This window comes from Podarcis vaucheri (assembly GCF_965113315.1).
Source record: "Podarcis vaucheri genome assembly, chromosome: 7".
In the NCBI taxonomy this organism is placed as follows: domain Eukaryota; kingdom Metazoa; phylum Chordata; class Lepidosauria; order Squamata; family Lacertidae; genus Podarcis; species Podarcis vaucheri.
In genome coordinates, this window is record NC_138765.1 from 86,222,979 (window position 1) to 86,240,011 (window position 17,033).

A 17,033-nucleotide genomic window follows, 5' to 3' on the forward strand; every position below is an offset into this window, starting at 1 on the left:
TCCAGGTCAGAGTGTTACTCTTGTGTGACGTTAAATGACGGTAGTGTGCGATGACCACGAGCCAACAGGCGGGTGCCTGGGAACAAGAGCGCAAGTTCTTGGCAGCAGTAGGCAACCCTCTTAGCACCTGCTTGCTTCCTCATCCCTGCTGGAAAAATATAGTGGAGGGGCGAGAGGGGGGACAGGAGGAGAGGTGACGGTACCATAACCATCTCCATCTCCAAAAGTAGCAGGTTAAGAGGATCACACGGGCAGCATTTGCCAACACAGTAAGGTCGCATCTTGCATGCATTCAATCTGTGCAATTTCAATGATATGCAGTTGAAGGCCGCTGATTGAAATCCTGTAACTTCAGGTGCGAGGCAGAGCTCTTAAAAGTTCTTTTTGCGCTGTGAAAACCCCAGTGCAAAAAAGCTTTTGAGCTCTCTGGATTTCTTGGGAAGCAAAGCTCGCTAATGTGTGCATCAGTTCTGGAAGCCCTGGGACGCTTGTGCAGAGGTGGCTTCAAAGGGCTTGAGTGCACACATTTCTGCATATACACCGAACCCTTGGAACCAAACCCCCACATAAGATGCAATTGTACAGGCTTGTTGCAGGGGACGACAACACTGGGCTGCTTCTCCAAACTCCTTTTTTATGCTGCATATTTCGATACTCTGATAAGTTAGAGGAGCTGCTAGGGGAATATGTAGTAAACCTGATTTGTAGCTCTCCCCTGAACCCATCTTTTATCTCCACAGCCAACTCTTCACATTCAGGGCTGGAGCAGATACACAATACAAAAGCTGCTCTTCAAGTTTATTTTCATGCTGCTTTTAAGCCTCAACTGTCAATACCCACACTGAGGAAGCCTTTTTCTTTTATTTTGGCTCAGGCACATGCAAGGGTGTGTGCCTTAGGTACATGACAGGCACACTCATTCTAGACCAGGGTGTGGCAAGGTTTTCCTTACCAGGACTGGGTCACTCCCGCAGAGATTGTTCCATGGGCCAGATCGCGTCTGCGCAGACACGATTTCCGTTGCTGTGGAAGTGAGTCCCTGCTCCATCAGTTTAGCACAGCAGGCAGCTCGTGGATCGTTTAAACGACCTCCGTCAGCCCGCTTGTGGCCTATAGGCCACAGGTTGCCAACCCCTGTTCTAGGCAGAGGCATAGAACAGCACACCAGCATCCTACAAGATTTTTCTGAGATCACTGGTACCAATTAGCTTTTTGGGAAACATAACAGTATCCTACATAGTGTGGGTGAATATCCCTCTCAGGATACAGGGCAGCTTAAGAGTGTGTGACTTGTAGCTTGGTAACCATATTTAACATGGTCGTTTGTGTTGATTACCTGTGATCATCCCACAGCTTTTAAGTTTGTTGTATTCTGTGAATCAGTGAGAGAGGGTACAAAAACCAGGGACCAATTAGGACTCACCTGCTGCTGTTTTTCATTTTAGCTTTTAATGTTGAGTTCGTTTCCATAGTATTTGGACTCTTGACATTATCAGAGTCTGTTGCTTTGGCTGAGCCCACAAATGTGTCACTGTTAATCCAAAATTTAGATCATTTTGGCACCTTAAACAACATTCCAGCAGCAGCTGTGGCTCTTACACCTCTGCCTCGAAACAGGAACAGTCTGCAGCTCGGCCAGAGTTGATGCTGGTGCAAAGCCATGATCCCTGTCCATTCTGAACGTGTTGCCCTTTCTGAGAGCAGAACGTCTCAGCCAGAGCTAACCTCTTCTGTCGCTGAGCTGGCTTTCTTGGCACTGTTGTAGACCACACTGTTGTAGCCTTCTCGGTTACGGGCTATTTCAATGGCGAAGAATTGGATCCTGGTTGCTGCGAAGAGAACTTTCTTTAGGATGGGCATGACCCTGGGGATCTTGCTCCAGTTTCCAACTAATACATCACACTTCCCCGCAAAATAGATGCAGAACAAAGGACTGGGAGGGAGGGTGCATGTGCAGTGGGAGGGGCCGTCTTTTCCTTCATCAAGGATGCTATTGGACTGACCAGCAAAGCCATTCTAGGCATCAGCCTCATGCAGGCGGCTGGACCAAATGGCTCATGGGATCCCTTCCAACTCCACAGCTATATGACTCTTATGACCTGGCCAGAGGAAGCACAACTGAAAGCAGAAAAAAGTTACCTTACCAAATACTGTGTTCTCTTCTGTGTAACCTTTACTGCAATCCAGACGTAGAAGTGTGCCATAATTAAAGTCCTCAACTACTCCGTCAAACTGCAAGCAGAATGGACGCCATTTCTGTGGAGCCAGAGCATTCGGTTACTTCCTGCCCCGCAAGAGTCTCAAGAGCAAGCAGCCTCAAGTCTCACACCCAACACAAACCTCTTTAGCAGGTTCGGATTTAAGATCCTCCGGGTCGAGCACATCAATCTTAAGATGGTTAAAGTCCTTCCTGAATTCAGTGTAGATCTGGTCGTCAGCTTTGGTAAGTTTCAGGAATTTGGGATCAACTGAAGAAATGAGCTACGCATGGGGAAAGTAGGCAAGGTTAAGAGGGAAGAACAGAAAACAGGATTGCTTCCACCACTCTTTCATCCAGGCCGTTAAGTAACTGAAGCAAGCTTTCTGCACATCAGCTTTGTGATGTAGGGCTCACACTCAAAGCACCTACAAAACATGGGAGGACAAGACATAGTGACAAGACCTCAGACTCCAAGGAGCTTTGACAATTATGTGGCCAATCCTACCAACTGTAATTGACACCAAAGTCATCAAATGCTGAAGCTGTGGGGCTAGGAAAGGGTTGTCCTGTATTGCTCCCAATGCCCTCTAAGGTTGGGGGTGCCTGGCAGCTTTATGCCCTAGGTGTCCAGAGCACAAAGGCTAAACCAGAAAAAAAAAATACTCCCTTTCCTGTGGAAACGGGAGCTCTTGGCCACAATGCGATGGATGCCCCACCTACATGCTCCACATCTTTCTATGACCAGAGGAAGCTTATATAACAGTTCCTCAGCCATGGGACTCTGAGCTCCTCAGGGAAGAGAGGAGATATTTTGCAATTGGATTCTGTCTAGCCCAGTGGGAGGGAAACTGGTGATCAGAATTAGTGGCTGGGCTCCCAAGGCCAGCCAAAAACTAGCCCTCAATTTAAACAACGAACCAGTCACTGCTGAGGATATTACCCAATGCTAGCTGAAAAGCCAGCAGAAACACCTGCTCCTGAACTACCTGGAGAGCACTGCTGTCATACAAACATCAATTACCTGGATGTGGGGAATGCCCTCAAGTGTGTACACTGAATTAAGGGAGCCAAGCAAAGTGTGCTTTGCCGCAGGACTGGGACATGGGAGACCAGGGTTCAAATCCCTGCTTGTCATGAAGCTCACTGGGAAAGCTTGGGGGTGGGCCATCACTGCCTCTCAATCTAACCTACGTGGGGCTTAAACAAAGAGGGGGGAAAGAACCATGAGCACCACTTTGAGTTTCTTGGAGAAAAAAGGGTGGTTATAAATGCAATAAATAAGTGTGCATGAGCACACACATGCACTGTGTAGGCAGAGGCACAGCTCCCCGCCCACAAATGCCTAAAACCTGCTCTAGGAAAGCAAATGGGACATTTTTGCCACTCTCTTGCTCCTTCCATTCCTCCACCTGGGAGCCTCCATGTCATCCTCCAGGGCTTGGAGCATGCACCTCTCTGCCTTGTCTTGACACTGGAAGCTTATGTTTCTTTGAACTCACCTTGATTTTATACTTGGAAGTTGCTTTTATACAGTGGTACCTTGGGTTAAGTACTTAATTCGTTCCGGAGGTCCGTTCTTAACCTGAAACTGTTCTTAACTTGAGGTACCACTTTAGCTAATGGGGCCTCCGGCTGCCGCTGTGCGATTTCTGTTCTCATCCTGAAGCAAAGTTCTTAACCCGAGGTAATATTTCTGGGTTAGCGGAGTCTGTAACCTGAAGCGTCTGTAACCCGAGGTACCACTGTATTGTGTTTGAACCCACAATGGAACCTTAGGCCAAAGGGTGATCAACAAATACAGTGGTACCTCGGGTTACATACGCTTCAGGTTACAGACTCCACTAACCCAGAAATAGGGCTTCAGGTTAAGAACTCTGCTTCAGGATAAGAACAGAAATCGGGCTCCGGCGGCACGGCTGCAGCAGGAGGCCCCATTAGCTAAAATGGTGCTTCAGGTTAAGAACAGTTTCAGGTTAAGAACGGACCCCCAGAATGAATGAATTAAGTACCTGACCAGAGATACCACTGTAAGACGAATTAATACTGAGCGGGGGCGACCGGATTGAGGGGCGATGCGGTGTCGGGTTCGTTGTCACCTCCAAAAGCAGGGCCGGCTTCCCTCCTCCTCCTCCTCCTGTGGCCTAGCAAGGCAGAGGGTCCCCCCGGCGGGGAGCCCCCCCTATTGCGCCCCCTCCGCCCCTAGGACTCACGTTGAAGTAGACCTCGGCGTGCTGGTGGGCCTTCATGGCCCAGATCATCTCCACGGTGGGCTGCAAAGAGAAAAAGAGAGGGGGGGGAGGTCCCAGGCTGCTCCCTGTGTCCCCGCGAGGGTCCGGCCCGCCCCGCGCTCCCCACCCGGCCCCTGGCTCACGTCGTTCCCGTAGGCCTCGGCCGGCAGCGAGAGGGCGGCGGCTGCGGCGGCGGCGGCTTCATGGGCGCCCTGCAAGGTGGGAGAGAGAGAGAGAGAGCCGGTGAGGAAGCTGAAGGGGGGGGCGACGTCGCCGACATGGCAACCCGGCCGCCCCTTCCCCTCTTCCGCACGCTCACCAGCGCGGCCAGGCCGCCTCCTGCGGGCACCGCCATCTTGGTCGCGGGGCGGGGCTGTGCGCAGGCGCCGGTGGAAGGGGCGGGGCCCTGGACGCGGGGCGGGGCTTGGCGGCTGAGCGGGGCAGGGAACTGAGAGCGTCCAAGGCGAGAAGAGGGGCGAGCGGGGTTTGCGTGATCCTGAGGAATCCGTCGCCTGCCCGGCCTCGCCTTTTGTTTCAAGGGCGCCCCCCCCCCCCACCTTCAGGGGGTCTCTGGATTCGTGGCCGAAGATGGGCACACCCCTCCGTCTCTCGTTTCCTTTTTTCATTATTATTAACATATAAAACACATGCATATACATTTACACAATACACGTACACAACACACTAATTTTCATAACATAAAACATCCTACATTATATAATACCTACCTATACTGTACATAACTGAATGTTGGAACAAGGCGTTTGCTAAGATCTCTTTGATACCCAAACAAATTATTGTTCCATCTTTGCACCTGGCTCTTTTGAACCTGTCTATGGAAACCGGGGGAAAAGGGGACGCGGGGAAAAAAGGGACGCGGGTGGCGCTGTGGGTAAAACCTCAGTGCCTAGGACTTGTCAATCGTATGGTCGGCGGTTCGAATCCCCGCGATGGGGTGAGCTCCCGTCTTTCGCTCCCAGCTCCTGCCCACCTAGCAGTTCGAAAGCACCCCTAAGTGCAAGTAGATAAATAGGTACCACTTTCTAGCAGGAAGGTAAACGGCGTTTCCGTGTGCTGCGCTGGTGCTGGTTCGCCAGCTGCAGCTTCGTCACACTGGCCACGTGACCCGGAAGTGTCTCCGGACAGCGCTGGCCCCCGGCCTCTTAAGTGAGATGGGCGCACAACCCTAGAGTCGGACACGACTGGCCCGTACGGGCAGGGGTACCTTTACCTTTATGGAAACCGAGGGACGCGGGTGGCGCTGTGGGTTAAACCACAGAGCCTAGGACTTGCTGATTAGAAGGTCGGCGGTTCGAATCCCCGCGACGGGGTGAGCTCCCATTGCTCGGTCCCTGCTCCTGCCAACCTAGCAGTTCGAAAGCATGAAGTGCAAGTAGATAAACAGGTACCGCTCCGGCGGGAAGGTAAACGGCATTTCTGTGCGCTGCTCTGGTTTGCCAGAAGCGGCTTAGTCATGCTGGCCACATGACCCGGAAGCTGCGGACAAACGCTGGCTGCCTTGGCCTGCAAAGCGAGATGAGCACCGCAACCCCAGAGTCGTCCGCGACTGGACTTAATGGTCAAGGGTCCCTTTACCTTTACCTACGTATACTATACATATCAACGTACCTACACACCTACCCCATACGGACACCCACCAAGTGACTTGACTTCCAGCCGTTCTTGTCACGCTACCTTATTTTTCCAACTAGCTTAAACACATTTCATTATTTCTTTAATCTCTTCTTTTATCTTAACTTTACTCTCCTTTCAATCTAATCATTTTCTGGATTCACTCAGGATCTGTCAGAAATTCTACTTTTTCCACATAATTTTTGATGTATTCCTTAAAGATAGCCTACTCCTTATTCACTTTTTGTACCATATCTCCTCTTATCCGTCTCTCGTTTCAAATGGCATTTCAATGGCTGCTTTTTTCCTGTTTTATTCAACATCTGCGCTCTGTTCTAGATGGGCCTTGGGATTTCTCCTAGCTTGCAGTTCTATGATTCTTCGCTCTGTGCAACAGGCAGCGCAACTCACGGGCCGTCAGATCTTTCTCTGAACATATCTTGCAAGCAGTGTGCTCCTTATATTGTATTTTTCCTGTATTACAACCGGTATTCTAAAGTATTCAAACAATAAGAAATAAAATTAAAAGCAACAATTAAAAAGCACACCGCATCTTGCACAGTGGTGCTAAGACCCTGAGCAGTTTTCAAGTGGTCCGTGGGCGTAGTTTGGGAACCACTGATTTATGGCAAGTGCAGGGTGTGAGTTTTGTGGCTACAGAGCTCTTCTGCTGGGACAGAATTGGGTGGCCTCCTGACCCTGTGAGTCACTTGAGAGAGACCCGCCCTTGTTGGCTGGGCCTGAAGGGAATTGTGCCCCAGGAACAGTTGGAGAGACAAACCTAGACAGCATCTTAAAAAGCAGAGACATCACCTTGCTAACAAAGGTCCGTATAGTTCAAGCTATGGTTTTCCCAGTAGTGGTGTATGGAAGTGAGAGCTGGACCATAAAGAAGGCGGATCGCCAAAGAATGGATGCTTTTGAATTCTGGTGCTGGAGGAGACTCTTGAGAGTCCCATGGACTGCAAGAAGATCAAACCTCTCCATTCTTAGGGAAATCAGCCCTGAGTGCTCACTGGAAGGACAGATCCTGAAGCTGAGGCTCCAATACTTTGGCCACCTCATGAGAAGACTCCCTGGAAAAGACCCTGATGTTGGGAAAGATGGAGGGCACAAGGAGAAGGGGACGACAGAGGACGAGATGGTTGGACAGTGTTCTTGAAGCTACCAGCATGAGTTTGACCAAACTGCGGGAGGCAATGGAAGACAGGAGTGCCTGGCGTGCTCTGGTCCAGGGGGTCATGAAGAGTCGGACATGACTAAACGACTAAACAACAACACTTGGAGGGTGAGGTACAGAGATGCTGCTGCCGCAGCCCCTCCAACCCCAGAGCAAAGGGCCACATGCCTTCTGCTATGCAGGCAAGAGCTTCAAGTTGTGGGCCACCTCCCTTTTCTTGTTACACCTGTAGGTATAGTTGAGAACAGGGAGCAGTTGGATGCCTCCAGGAAGCTCACCAGCAGGGGAGAAGTCTTCTGCAGCTTCTGTTCTCTAGCAGGTGATATTCAGTGGTACACTGCCTCTGATGCTGGAGGTTCCATATAGACATCCTGACTGGTTGCCTTTGGTAGCCTCCTCCTCCTCCTCGCATTCATCCAATCCCCTTTGATAGCCATCTAAGCCGCTAGCCACCACCCCGTCTTGTGGCAGTGAGTTCCAAAAGTTCAGCTACATTGGCAAAGAAAAAGCGCTTTACATGCGTTTTTAATAATAATTATTATTATTATTTATACCCCGCCCTCCCCAGCCAAGGCCGGGCTCAGGGCAGCTAACAACCAATAATAAAAACAAGTTGAATGAATACAACTTAAAAACAAGATTAAAATGCAGTGGTACCTCGGGTTACATACACTTCAGGTTACATACACTTCAGGTTACAGACTCTGCTAACCCAGAAATATTACTTCGGGTTAAGAACTTTGCTTCAGGATGAGAACAGAAATTGTGCTCTGGCGGCGCGGTGGCAGCAGGAGGCCCCATAGGCTAAAGTGGTGCTTCAGGTTAAGAACAGTTTCAGGTTAAGAACCGACCTCCGGAATGAATTAAGTACTTAACCAGAGGTACCACTGTACAACATTAAGACATTAAAATTCATTCTAACACTGTGACACAAGATGGCGCTCTGGAGTTTCATTTTTGCTAACCTGATTTCTCATACAAAGTCTAAAACACGTTTAACTAAAACATTTCTTTGATGTGTCTAGATCCCGAATCCCTGCAGTTTCTATCTAGCATGACAGCGAAAGGGGAACACACGCTTCTCTCTTTGCTACCTCTGCACTGCCCATGCCTTTATGGTATCTTCTGTCATGAGATCTTTGGAGAAAACGGTGGCAGTATTTGTGATTATGATGATACACCTGAAATAAAAGTAATCGGCTGCCCTACCATCTGTAGGCCCCGGAGGGCACCAGAGCACTGCAGTACTGCCCGCTGCCTGCTGATGACGGCTGCTGCTGCTGCGTTGTGCCCGGTTTACGCAGCAGGCTCTTTGCAAGGAGGGGATGCGTGGGGGGGGGCATATTGGCCAGGGATGAAAGCGGCCCACCGCTTCTGCCAGAACCTCCCGTCGCCTTATAACGGTACGCTAATGAGCCCCGTGAGGCAACGTGGGGGTCAAACCACCCCAAAACATCGAGGCGCTTGAGGCTGAAACTCCGAGCTGCACGGAGACCATCCGGCTAATTCAAAGGACGCGAAATTCCCCGGAGAGGCGCCGGCCAGCCTCCTTCGGATGAGCAGGCGCTGGCGGCCCCCCTGCGCTGCCCCCGACTCTTCCAGGGGAGGGCTTGCGCCCAGTGGGGGGGGGTGCGATCAGCCTGCCCCCCCCCCACGGGCCAGGCCCGTCCATCTTGCCACGCAGGGCGGCTCCAGCAGCAGGCAACGTCCTCGGGGCGGGTGCGCCGGAGCTGCCCTGGTGGCGCGCCCTGCCGGGGATGCCAAGAAGCCCCTGAGCAAAAGGAGGGCGACGCTTCCACCGCCCCCTTTCCCTCGTCCTCGCTGGGGGGCAGGACAGTCGAGCTCCATGGCGAGTTAATCCTCCCGCTCACGGAACGTGCGCCCTCCCCGGTCTAAAGACCATCCGAAGGGGGCATGGAGAAGGACGAGACGGGGCTGGGCTTGGCGGGGCCGGGGGTGCAGGTGTGCCAGCTCCGATCCTGCCCGGGGTCTGCGCGCCCCGAGCTGCCATCACCCAGCTCCAAGCTGCCGGGCGCGCACGCAGGCGCCGGGGCCGGGCTCCATGGATGGTCTCGCTGGGGAGGCGCCTTTGGCGGAGGCTAGGCGCTGTCCGGCCGGCCCCGCGGCCCCCCAGGACGTCTGCCCGGCGAGAGGAGGAGGGGGGGGCTGCCGCTCGCTCGCTCGCCTCTCCCCCCGCCTTGCGCAGCGGCAGCAGCGGCTGCTCCTCCTCCCCACGCGGGTTGCTGCGGGAGGCGGCCGGGCGGTCGCGCTGGCAACGCGCAGCGCCAGGCGAGAGATGCGGGAGGCAGCAGCAGCAGCAGCAACGGGGATGGCGCCGCCGCCGGGAAGGACCAGCGCCCCGCCCGCCGCCGGGCCCGCGTCGCGCCTCTGAAGGTAGGCGAACGGCTCCACGGGCGGGCAGAGGCCGGCGGGCCAGGCGCGGCGCAGGTGGGGCGGCCGGCTGGGCCCGAGCTCTGCCCGGCTCCAGAGGACGCCTATTGCTGCCTGGCAGGGCGAGGCTGCGCCACCGCCCCGGCCAAGGGCATCCAAGCGCCTGACACCGGGGCGAGGCGCTAGGGCGCGCGAGGAGGCATCGCCCTGGCCCTTGGCTCCCGGTACCCGGAGCTCCCGGCAGGAGCAGCTCCACGTCCAGGGGAAGCCGGCCCTGCTGCTGCTTTGCGGGGGGGGGTGTTGCATGGGACCCCCCCCCCCCAAGGACTGGAGTCGCGTGGAAATGGAATCAATCCGAGCTGGGTCGCCGGCTGCTTCCTCGTAGGGGCGCTCGGAGAAGCCCTTTCCGGGAGGGTCTGTCCAGCTTGGACTGAAGTCCCCTCCCCCGCCTTGGGCCTTTTAAATGGGGCTCTCCGATGGTCCGTCCCGTCCCCCAGCTGCCCGCCCTCCACCTGGCCTGGTGGTCTTTGTAGGATGGAGAAGCCCCTCGGGGATGAAGGAGAGATCTTTGCAGAGGCAGCAGCCCGGGACTGAGCCTGGGCGCGGAAGCGATTGCTGCGTCGGATCCCTCGGCCTTCCCAGCGGGGAGGGTTCCGGCGCAGGGTCCGTAGGGGGCGCCACTGAGCCATTTGGGGAAGGGGCAGAGCGTGAGCAGCGTGTAGCAGTTGAATGGAGTAGGAGGCGGGCAGGGTGAGCTTTCTTCAAACTACCTGGGCGAGGGAGCGCAGGAGTGCGCGGACAGGGCTGGCCTCGAAGGCGGGGGCTCCAAGCCCCTCTTGTGGGGGGGATTGAAGCACCTTTGGGCGCGGGGTGGGGAAGGTGTCACAATGACTGCCAGCTCGTGGGGATGCGGTGGGGGCAGATAAGTCATGGCCTAGAGGGCGTCAGCCTCCGAAACAGGTGCAGCGCTGCACCTGTTGGGCGGCCGTCAAAGACAGGGGCGGTATGTGCGAGGCTGAGGCGGGGGTCCAAACCCAGCGCGGGCTGGCAGCTCTAGAACCACCCCGGCTAGGCGAGGCAAGTGCAGGGCCTGATCCTCCGGCCCCTGGCGGCCCCCGTCTCTCCCCGCAGGCCTCCTCCTCCTCCAGCCGGGCGCGGCCCGCTGGTGCTTCGTCACGACGCTCCGCTCGCTGGCTGGCTGCTTCCCCGGCGGCGGGCGGAGGCTCCCAGGCACACAACGCGCGCGCCCTCGGAGCAGCAGCCTTCGGCGTCGGGTGCTCGGCGCTGCCCGCGCAGTCCTTGCAAGCAGCAGCCTCGCTCGCCCGGCCTGGTAAGTGGCGACTTTCTACGGAGGCAGTTGGGGGTACACCGGTTGGGTTTTTGTCTGTCGTAGACCTCTCGAAGACAGGGCGGGGGGGGGGATAAGCCAGTCCGGCCTGAGCCCCCTTTCCTCCCCAAGCTAGCTAGGAGTCGCTCCTTCCTTTCGTTGCATCTACTGCGTAATTAGACTAATTTTGGCGGCCGTCGAGCGGGAGGCGGCTTGGGAAGCGTCGCCCAGGCTAGGCCGAGCTGAGCTGCTCCTTTCCGGGGGGTGCTGCATAAGGCACCCCCGGCGGACTCTGCCTTGTTGTTCCTCACAGCCAGGGAAGGTCGAGGCCAAGAGCGCCAGTCTCGGCGTCTAACCAACCAGATTAAGCAGGGTTGCCAACTGTTTTCCGGCGCGGCTCCTGTGCCACATGTCGAGCTGGAACTGCGCGCACGAGCACAGATGCTGGCATGGCGGTCGGGACTCCGGGGGATAGGAAGCGCTGCTTGACGGCGTGAATCGGGCCCCGTCGGGCTGTTGTTAAAGGCACGGGAGTCCGGCCAAAAAAAGTTGGCAGCTGAGTATCTGAGGGAGGGTCGTCCGCTGGGGTTCGCCAGGGTACAAATTTGGCTCCGACGACCTTTTCCAAGTTCCAGCCCGAGTCTCCTCGAGAGGACTGGCCTCGCTCCCGTCCAGGCCCCTCCGCGAGGTGTTTTGGGGTTGGGCCTCCTCCCTACTCCCTGGTAAAAGCTAAGAAGGGATCGGGAGCAGCCGAGCTAACGGGTCGCAGGCTGGCAGGTCGGCCTCTCCCGGACTGGACGTGCCCGGGGGTCCCACGAGAGTTGACTAGAGCTCCGACGGGCGTGGCAGCCTCCGGCGTCTAAAGTTTGAAAAGGAGCTTTTATTGGCGCGGGAGCCGCCGAGCGCGTAATTCGCCTTGCAAAGCCTCCCTCGACGGCTGCGGCGCTTTCGGCCGCCCCTGCCAGTGTTGCCCTCCGCAGTTTGCAAGAGGCGATCCCCGGGCGGCGATTCCGGAGCGGGACCACACACACCGCCGCACCCGGCTCCCCTCCCCGGCGCGCAAACCGCGTGACTGGGACGCGGGATCTTTAATGCCCGAGTTGCCCCTGATGGAAATTAAAGTCTTCCACGTATCTGTCCCACTCGTCGTTCTTCCTTTACTTTCAGGGGAGAAGCGGTGTAAAAGGCCCCCGTTTTGTCCGCAACATGAGATCCCTACCTGCAACTCTGACAGAGCTTTGGCTGCCAGTCAGTGTGGGCTGTATGTGGCTAGGTGGGCCATTGATCTGACTGCCCAAGGCAACCTCGGGTGCGCCCCTGTGGCTCTAAGCCCCCGCCCGCCAAGCTCAGGAGCTCCTTTGTTAGAACCACAAACAGTGCAAGGAAGAAAAAGAGGGGCGCCATGGGGGCGGGAAGTGAGCCCAGAATGTTTTGAGGCTGGGAGGGTGGGGCAGGGGAAGCAAACTCCACTTAGCCCACCTGGGCCAGCCTGAGACTTTCCTGCTGAATCGGGGCCCCAGAACCCTGGAAATGGGCCTCTAGGTCCTTTTTCCTGCTCCAGACTGAATATCCCACCTGTCCTTTGGTGCGGGAAATTGTCAAGGGGGACAAAGCAAGGGGGTTGGACTAGATGACCTGTTGGGTCCCTTCCAACTCCGCAGTTCTGTGAATCTATGATTCTGTGCCGTTAGCTGTGATTAAAAGAGAGAAAGAGTGGCACGCAAGGCCCCACTCACAGTCCGCTAAGGGGCATCCTGACCACGCTCCTGATTCCCACACTAGGGAAGCAATTTTATGATGGGGATGGGATACTTCCTCCTCCACCAGGAAGGCGTGGGTGTCCATAGCCCCCTCCCCCACCTACTGGAGGTAGAGCATAGCTATCATGCCTAGTGGTCATCCACCGCCTTCTCCTCCACCAATCTGCCTAAATTCCCTTTAAGGTCAGCCAAGCTGGAAGCCATCATGGCGTCACTGGTTGTGGGAGCAAATTCCTTAGTTTGTGCTGAGTGGGGAAAGTCTTGAGCCTCGAAACATTCTGCTTCCTTAGGTCCCCCCCCATTTCTAAGCACTTCTTGTGCCGCTGCCAAGTGACTCTCTCACAGCCACAGAAGACCCCTCCTCTTCTTCCCAACTTTTTCCTTCAGCAGTATCTACTGTTGGGGGGGGGGGAGAGGTAATCACTCTCCTCACCGCATGGCAAGGGAGTCGCAAGTGGGGGAAGACTCACAGTCTTTATGGGGTGCCAGTGGAAGACCTCAGGGGTGCCATTTCACGCCTGCACAGCACCAGATCTGTTTGGCGGCCACCATTATCCACATGTTTACTGACAAGGGTGGCGTTGTGGGTTAAACTACAGAGCCTAGGGCTTGCCGATCAGAAGGTCGGCGGTTCGAATTCCTGCGACAGGGTGAGCTCCCATTGCTCGGTCCCAGCTCCTGCCCACCTAGCAGTTTGAAAGCACATCAAAGTGCAAGTAGATAAATAGGTACTGCTCCGGTGGGAAGGTAAACAGCGTTTCCATGCACTGCTCTGGTTCGCCAGAAGCGGCTTAGTCATGCTGGCCACATGACCCAGAAGCTGTACGCTGGCTCCCTCAGCCAATAAAGCGAGATCAGCGCCGCAACCCCGGAGTCGGTCACTACTGGACCTAATGGTCAGGGGTCCCTTTACCTTTACCTTTAAGGAGTCTCAAAGTGGCTAACAATCTCCTTTCCCTTCCTCCCCCACAACGAACACTGTGAGGTGAGTGAGGCAGAGAGACTTCAAAGAAGTGTGACTAGCCCAGCAGCTGCATGTGGAGGAGCAGGGAATCGAACCCGGTTCACCAGATTACGAGTTCACTTCTCTTAACCACTATACCACACTGGGTCCTTTGGAAACTCCTTTGGAAGGAAAGGAGTGTTGGAGGCAGCAGGAGTGCCCACTTGATCCTGAGACCATGGGTGCCCAAGGCAGTGGGTGCCATGCAGTGTACATGGCCCTGGCACCAAAAATTGTGGGTGCCCAGCCCCTTCATGGGAAATTGTGTGGGTGCTTGGGCACCCAGGGCCCCAGGGAGTTGGCACCTAAGGGAGGCAGCAGTGCTTCTGTCTACCAGTTGCTGAAAACCACAGGGATGGAAGAGGGATCTTGTTCTTGGGTCCTGCCGCTTGTGGGCTTCCCAGAAGGGGCATCTCTTTGCCAACTGTGAAAACTGGATGCTGGTCTAGGTGGGCCATTGACCTGATCCATCAGGCTCTTCTTACGTTCTTGTGTTACATTTGGGGCTTTGGGGGGAAGGTGACTAACATAGGATGCAGCTAATTCATCCAGCCTCTCTGCAACTTCCTTTCATCCTTTAGCACACCTCCCCACCCCCCATGCCATCTACTGGCCCAACTCCCTCCCTAGTTGTTCCGCCTGGCCTCTGGCTTGGAATCAACTTGATTCCCTCTCCCTCTTTCCTTTTCCCTTTCTCCTTCTGTGTTGGAACTCCTATTTGAGGACTTCCCTGGCTTTTTTCTGGACCACATAGGACCAGTCTGGATAGTTAGCCTTGGTGAAGACTTGACGTTTTTATCCCCAGAAAAGTGTTTGATTGAGTTTTTCCACTGAAATGAGGCTTCATTTTAATGTTGTGTTTTAATATTGTTTTTTAAGCTGTATTTCAATCAATTGTTTTTATATTTGGTGTTAGCCGCCCAGAGCCCGGTCTTGGCTGGGGAGGGCGGGGTATAAATAAAAATTATTATTAGTTGGTCCCCTGGTACTAATGCGCCTGGCAGTTTGTTTTCATGTTGGTCTTGGTGTTTGCTTACTTTGGTGAGAGAGGCTCCTCTTTCTAAACGCCTTGAGCTTTCCAGCTACCTGTTCCTGGAGCCCATGCTCAGTGCAAGCTGGGAGGTTTCCTGTGTTTCTCCTGGCAAAGGAAAGGGATCTGCATTTCGGAGAGCAGCTCCCTCCTGGGGCTCAGGGTAAGGCCCAAATGCCCGAGGAGATCAGCTGTCTGGTACCAGTCGCAGGGGTAGGTGGTTCGAATCCCCGTGACGGGGTGAGCTCCCGTTGCTCGGTCCCTGCTCCTGCCCACCTAGCAGTTCGAAAGCACGTCAAAGTGCAAGTAGATAAATAGGTACCACCCCAGCGGGAAGGTAAACGGCGTTTCCGTGCGCTGCTCTGGTTCTCCAGAAGCGGCTTAGTCCTGCTGGCCACATGACCCGGAAGCTGTACGCCAGCTCCCTCGGCCAATAAAGCGAGATGAGCGCCGCAACCCCAGGGTCGGTCACGACTGCACCTAATGTTCAGGGGTCCCTTTACCTTTACCTTTACCAGTGAGACGGGAAAGAATAGAAGGAGATGCTTCATGCTGAATTGGACAAAGAGGCTGAGAGCCAGAAGGGAGCAGGGGAATGTCCCCAAAAATGCCTGTCCCAGCTGCTGAAGAATCATAGAAATGTAGAGTTGGAAGGGACCCAAATACCTGATGAAAGGGGGGACTTTCAGAGGGGCGATTAAGATGGACATGAGAGTTGCTTGGGGACTCCAGGAAAAATGGGCTGGGGTGGGGAGAAAGGAGGAAGAGGGAATCAGGTAGGAGTCAGAGAGAGCTGAAGGGAATCGTGTCCCCCTTTGGGATATCAACCACGTGGTCATTTTGGTATGCAGTTCATGAGTTGTAAGAATGTTTGCCACACATTTTGAATGAAGCGAAAGCAAATTCCTCTTGACATAGGCAATCCTGTTAAATTAAAATCAGCTTAGCTGTGAGACGAACTGCGAGATCTAGACCTCCAGATTGTTGCGATGGACAGGGGCGCGCTTTTTTGTGTGAGTTGCCCCTCCGGTGATGAGGCAGCTGTGACTCTTTTCCATGTCCGAACAAGTGGCAGCTGTCCATCTCCGGGGTGCAGGTTAGGCTACTGCGGTGCAAGGAGCTGCCCTTGAAGGCTGATCAGAAGCTTCCGCTAGTGTGTGTTGTTCAGTGTGTCTCCTGATAGCATTGGGTTGTGGGGTTCTGCTACTCTTGTGCTCCAGTGTCCCAGCTTCAAAGGTTCAGTGTTAACTGATAAAGAACAACCACTTGGGGACCAAGACTATAAAAATTGGCTCCTGTCCTCCTATCCTATTTCTCCAGTCTGCTGAGAGCCCCCTTCTATTCATTTTGCCCCATCCACATAGTGGACCCATCAGACATTCTGGCAATTTTGGAAATCCTCTGTCAAAGCATTTGTAGGAAGCAACAGAACACCTGGCATTTGGTGCCCAGTGCTGGAATGGGTGTGACCCTAACTGGAGATGGTATGGATTTGGCATGTGTGTTTTATTCTGTTCTTTTTAATGAATTTTGTGGCCTAGCCCCAATTTTCAGGATGTACCGTATTTTTCGCCCTATAGGACGCACTTTTTCCCCTCCAAAAATGAAGGGGAAATGTGTGTGCGTCCTATGGGGCGAATGCAGGCTTTTGCTGAAGCCTGGAGAGCGAGAGGGGTTGGTGCACACCGACCCCTCTAGCTCTCCAGGCTTCAGGAAGCTCTGTGCAACCCTCGGGAGACCGGCTCTGAGGGTTGCGCAGAGCTGCCTGCAGTCCCGGGATCAGCGCACCTCTCCCCATCGCCAGCCCCACAAGCTCGGGGGACAGCGGGGAGGCAGAGCGTGCCTTCCCACTGTTCCCCGACCTGGTTCTTCCAGCCCGCACCTGGGGAGGAAATAATTTTTTTTCTTTATTTCCCCCCCAAAAAACTAGGTGCGTCCTATGGGCCGGAGCGTCCTATGGGGCGCAAAATACGGCAATTTATTTATTTATCTCATGAAATGTGTAGACTGTTTGGTTGTAAAACACACACACACACACACACACACTTCAAAGTGTTTACAGAAAGATAAAATAATAAAACTTTCCATAAGAAGAATTAACAACAATAATTTAAAACTTTCAGAAAGTTAAACTAAATATAGGCTAAAAGCAGATTAAAACTCTCATCAACTTGCTAAACGTCTGGACAGACTTGTCTAAAGAAAAATGTTTTCAGCAGGTGCCCAAAAGAGTGCAGGGAACGTTCCAGCTTTATGTCAATGGGAAGGGAATTCTGAAGTGT

At 54.3% G+C, this 17,033-nt stretch overlaps 2 protein-coding genes across 6 annotated transcripts in view; one reads left to right on the top strand and one right to left on the bottom strand.

Moving 5' to 3' along the window:
* Window positions 1–1,427: 1,427 nt before the first annotated feature.
* On the bottom strand, window positions 1,428–4,808 carry PBDC1 (polysaccharide biosynthesis domain containing 1). The gene is made up of 6 exons (XM_082230677.1): window positions 4,748–4,808; window positions 4,572–4,640; window positions 4,411–4,470; window positions 2,341–2,481; window positions 2,145–2,256; window positions 1,428–1,829 (listed from the first exon to the last, which is right to left on the bottom strand). The coding sequence occupies exons 1-6, from the start codon at window positions 4,781–4,783 to the stop codon at window positions 1,711–1,713; spliced, it is 537 nt and encodes a 178-aa protein (XP_082086803.1). The 5' UTR covers window positions 4,784–4,808; the 3' UTR covers window positions 1,428–1,710.
* Window positions 4,809–7,808: 3,000 nt separating this feature from the next.
* The window catches only part of DMTN (dematin actin binding protein), a 57,314-nt gene continuing 48,089 nt past the window's right edge, over window positions 7,809–17,033 (top strand). The window contains exon 1 of one of the 5 annotated variants that reach the window (XM_082230423.1): window positions 7,809–8,643. The gene's annotated coding sequence lies outside the window, so the exon portion shown is untranslated. Of the gene's footprint in view, window positions 8,644–9,227; window positions 9,635–10,842; window positions 10,962–17,033 lie in introns of those variants that run through there. The other 4 variants (XM_082230424.1, XM_082230421.1, XM_082230425.1 and 1 more) reach the window with 4 other exon arrangements.

Coding starts and splice junctions, on each gene's coding strand:
- PBDC1 (XM_082230677.1), bottom strand. CDS start 4,783: ATGGCGGTGCCCGCAGGAGGCGGCCTGGCCGCGCTG. Junction 4,471..4,571: donor CCGAGGCCTACGGGAACGAC/GTGAGCCAGGGG, acceptor TTCTCTTTGCAG/CCCACCGTGGAGATGATCTG. Junction 2,482..4,410: donor ACGCCGAGGTCTACTTCAAC/GTGAGTCCTAGG, acceptor CCCCATGCGTAG/CTCATTTCTTCAGTTGATCC.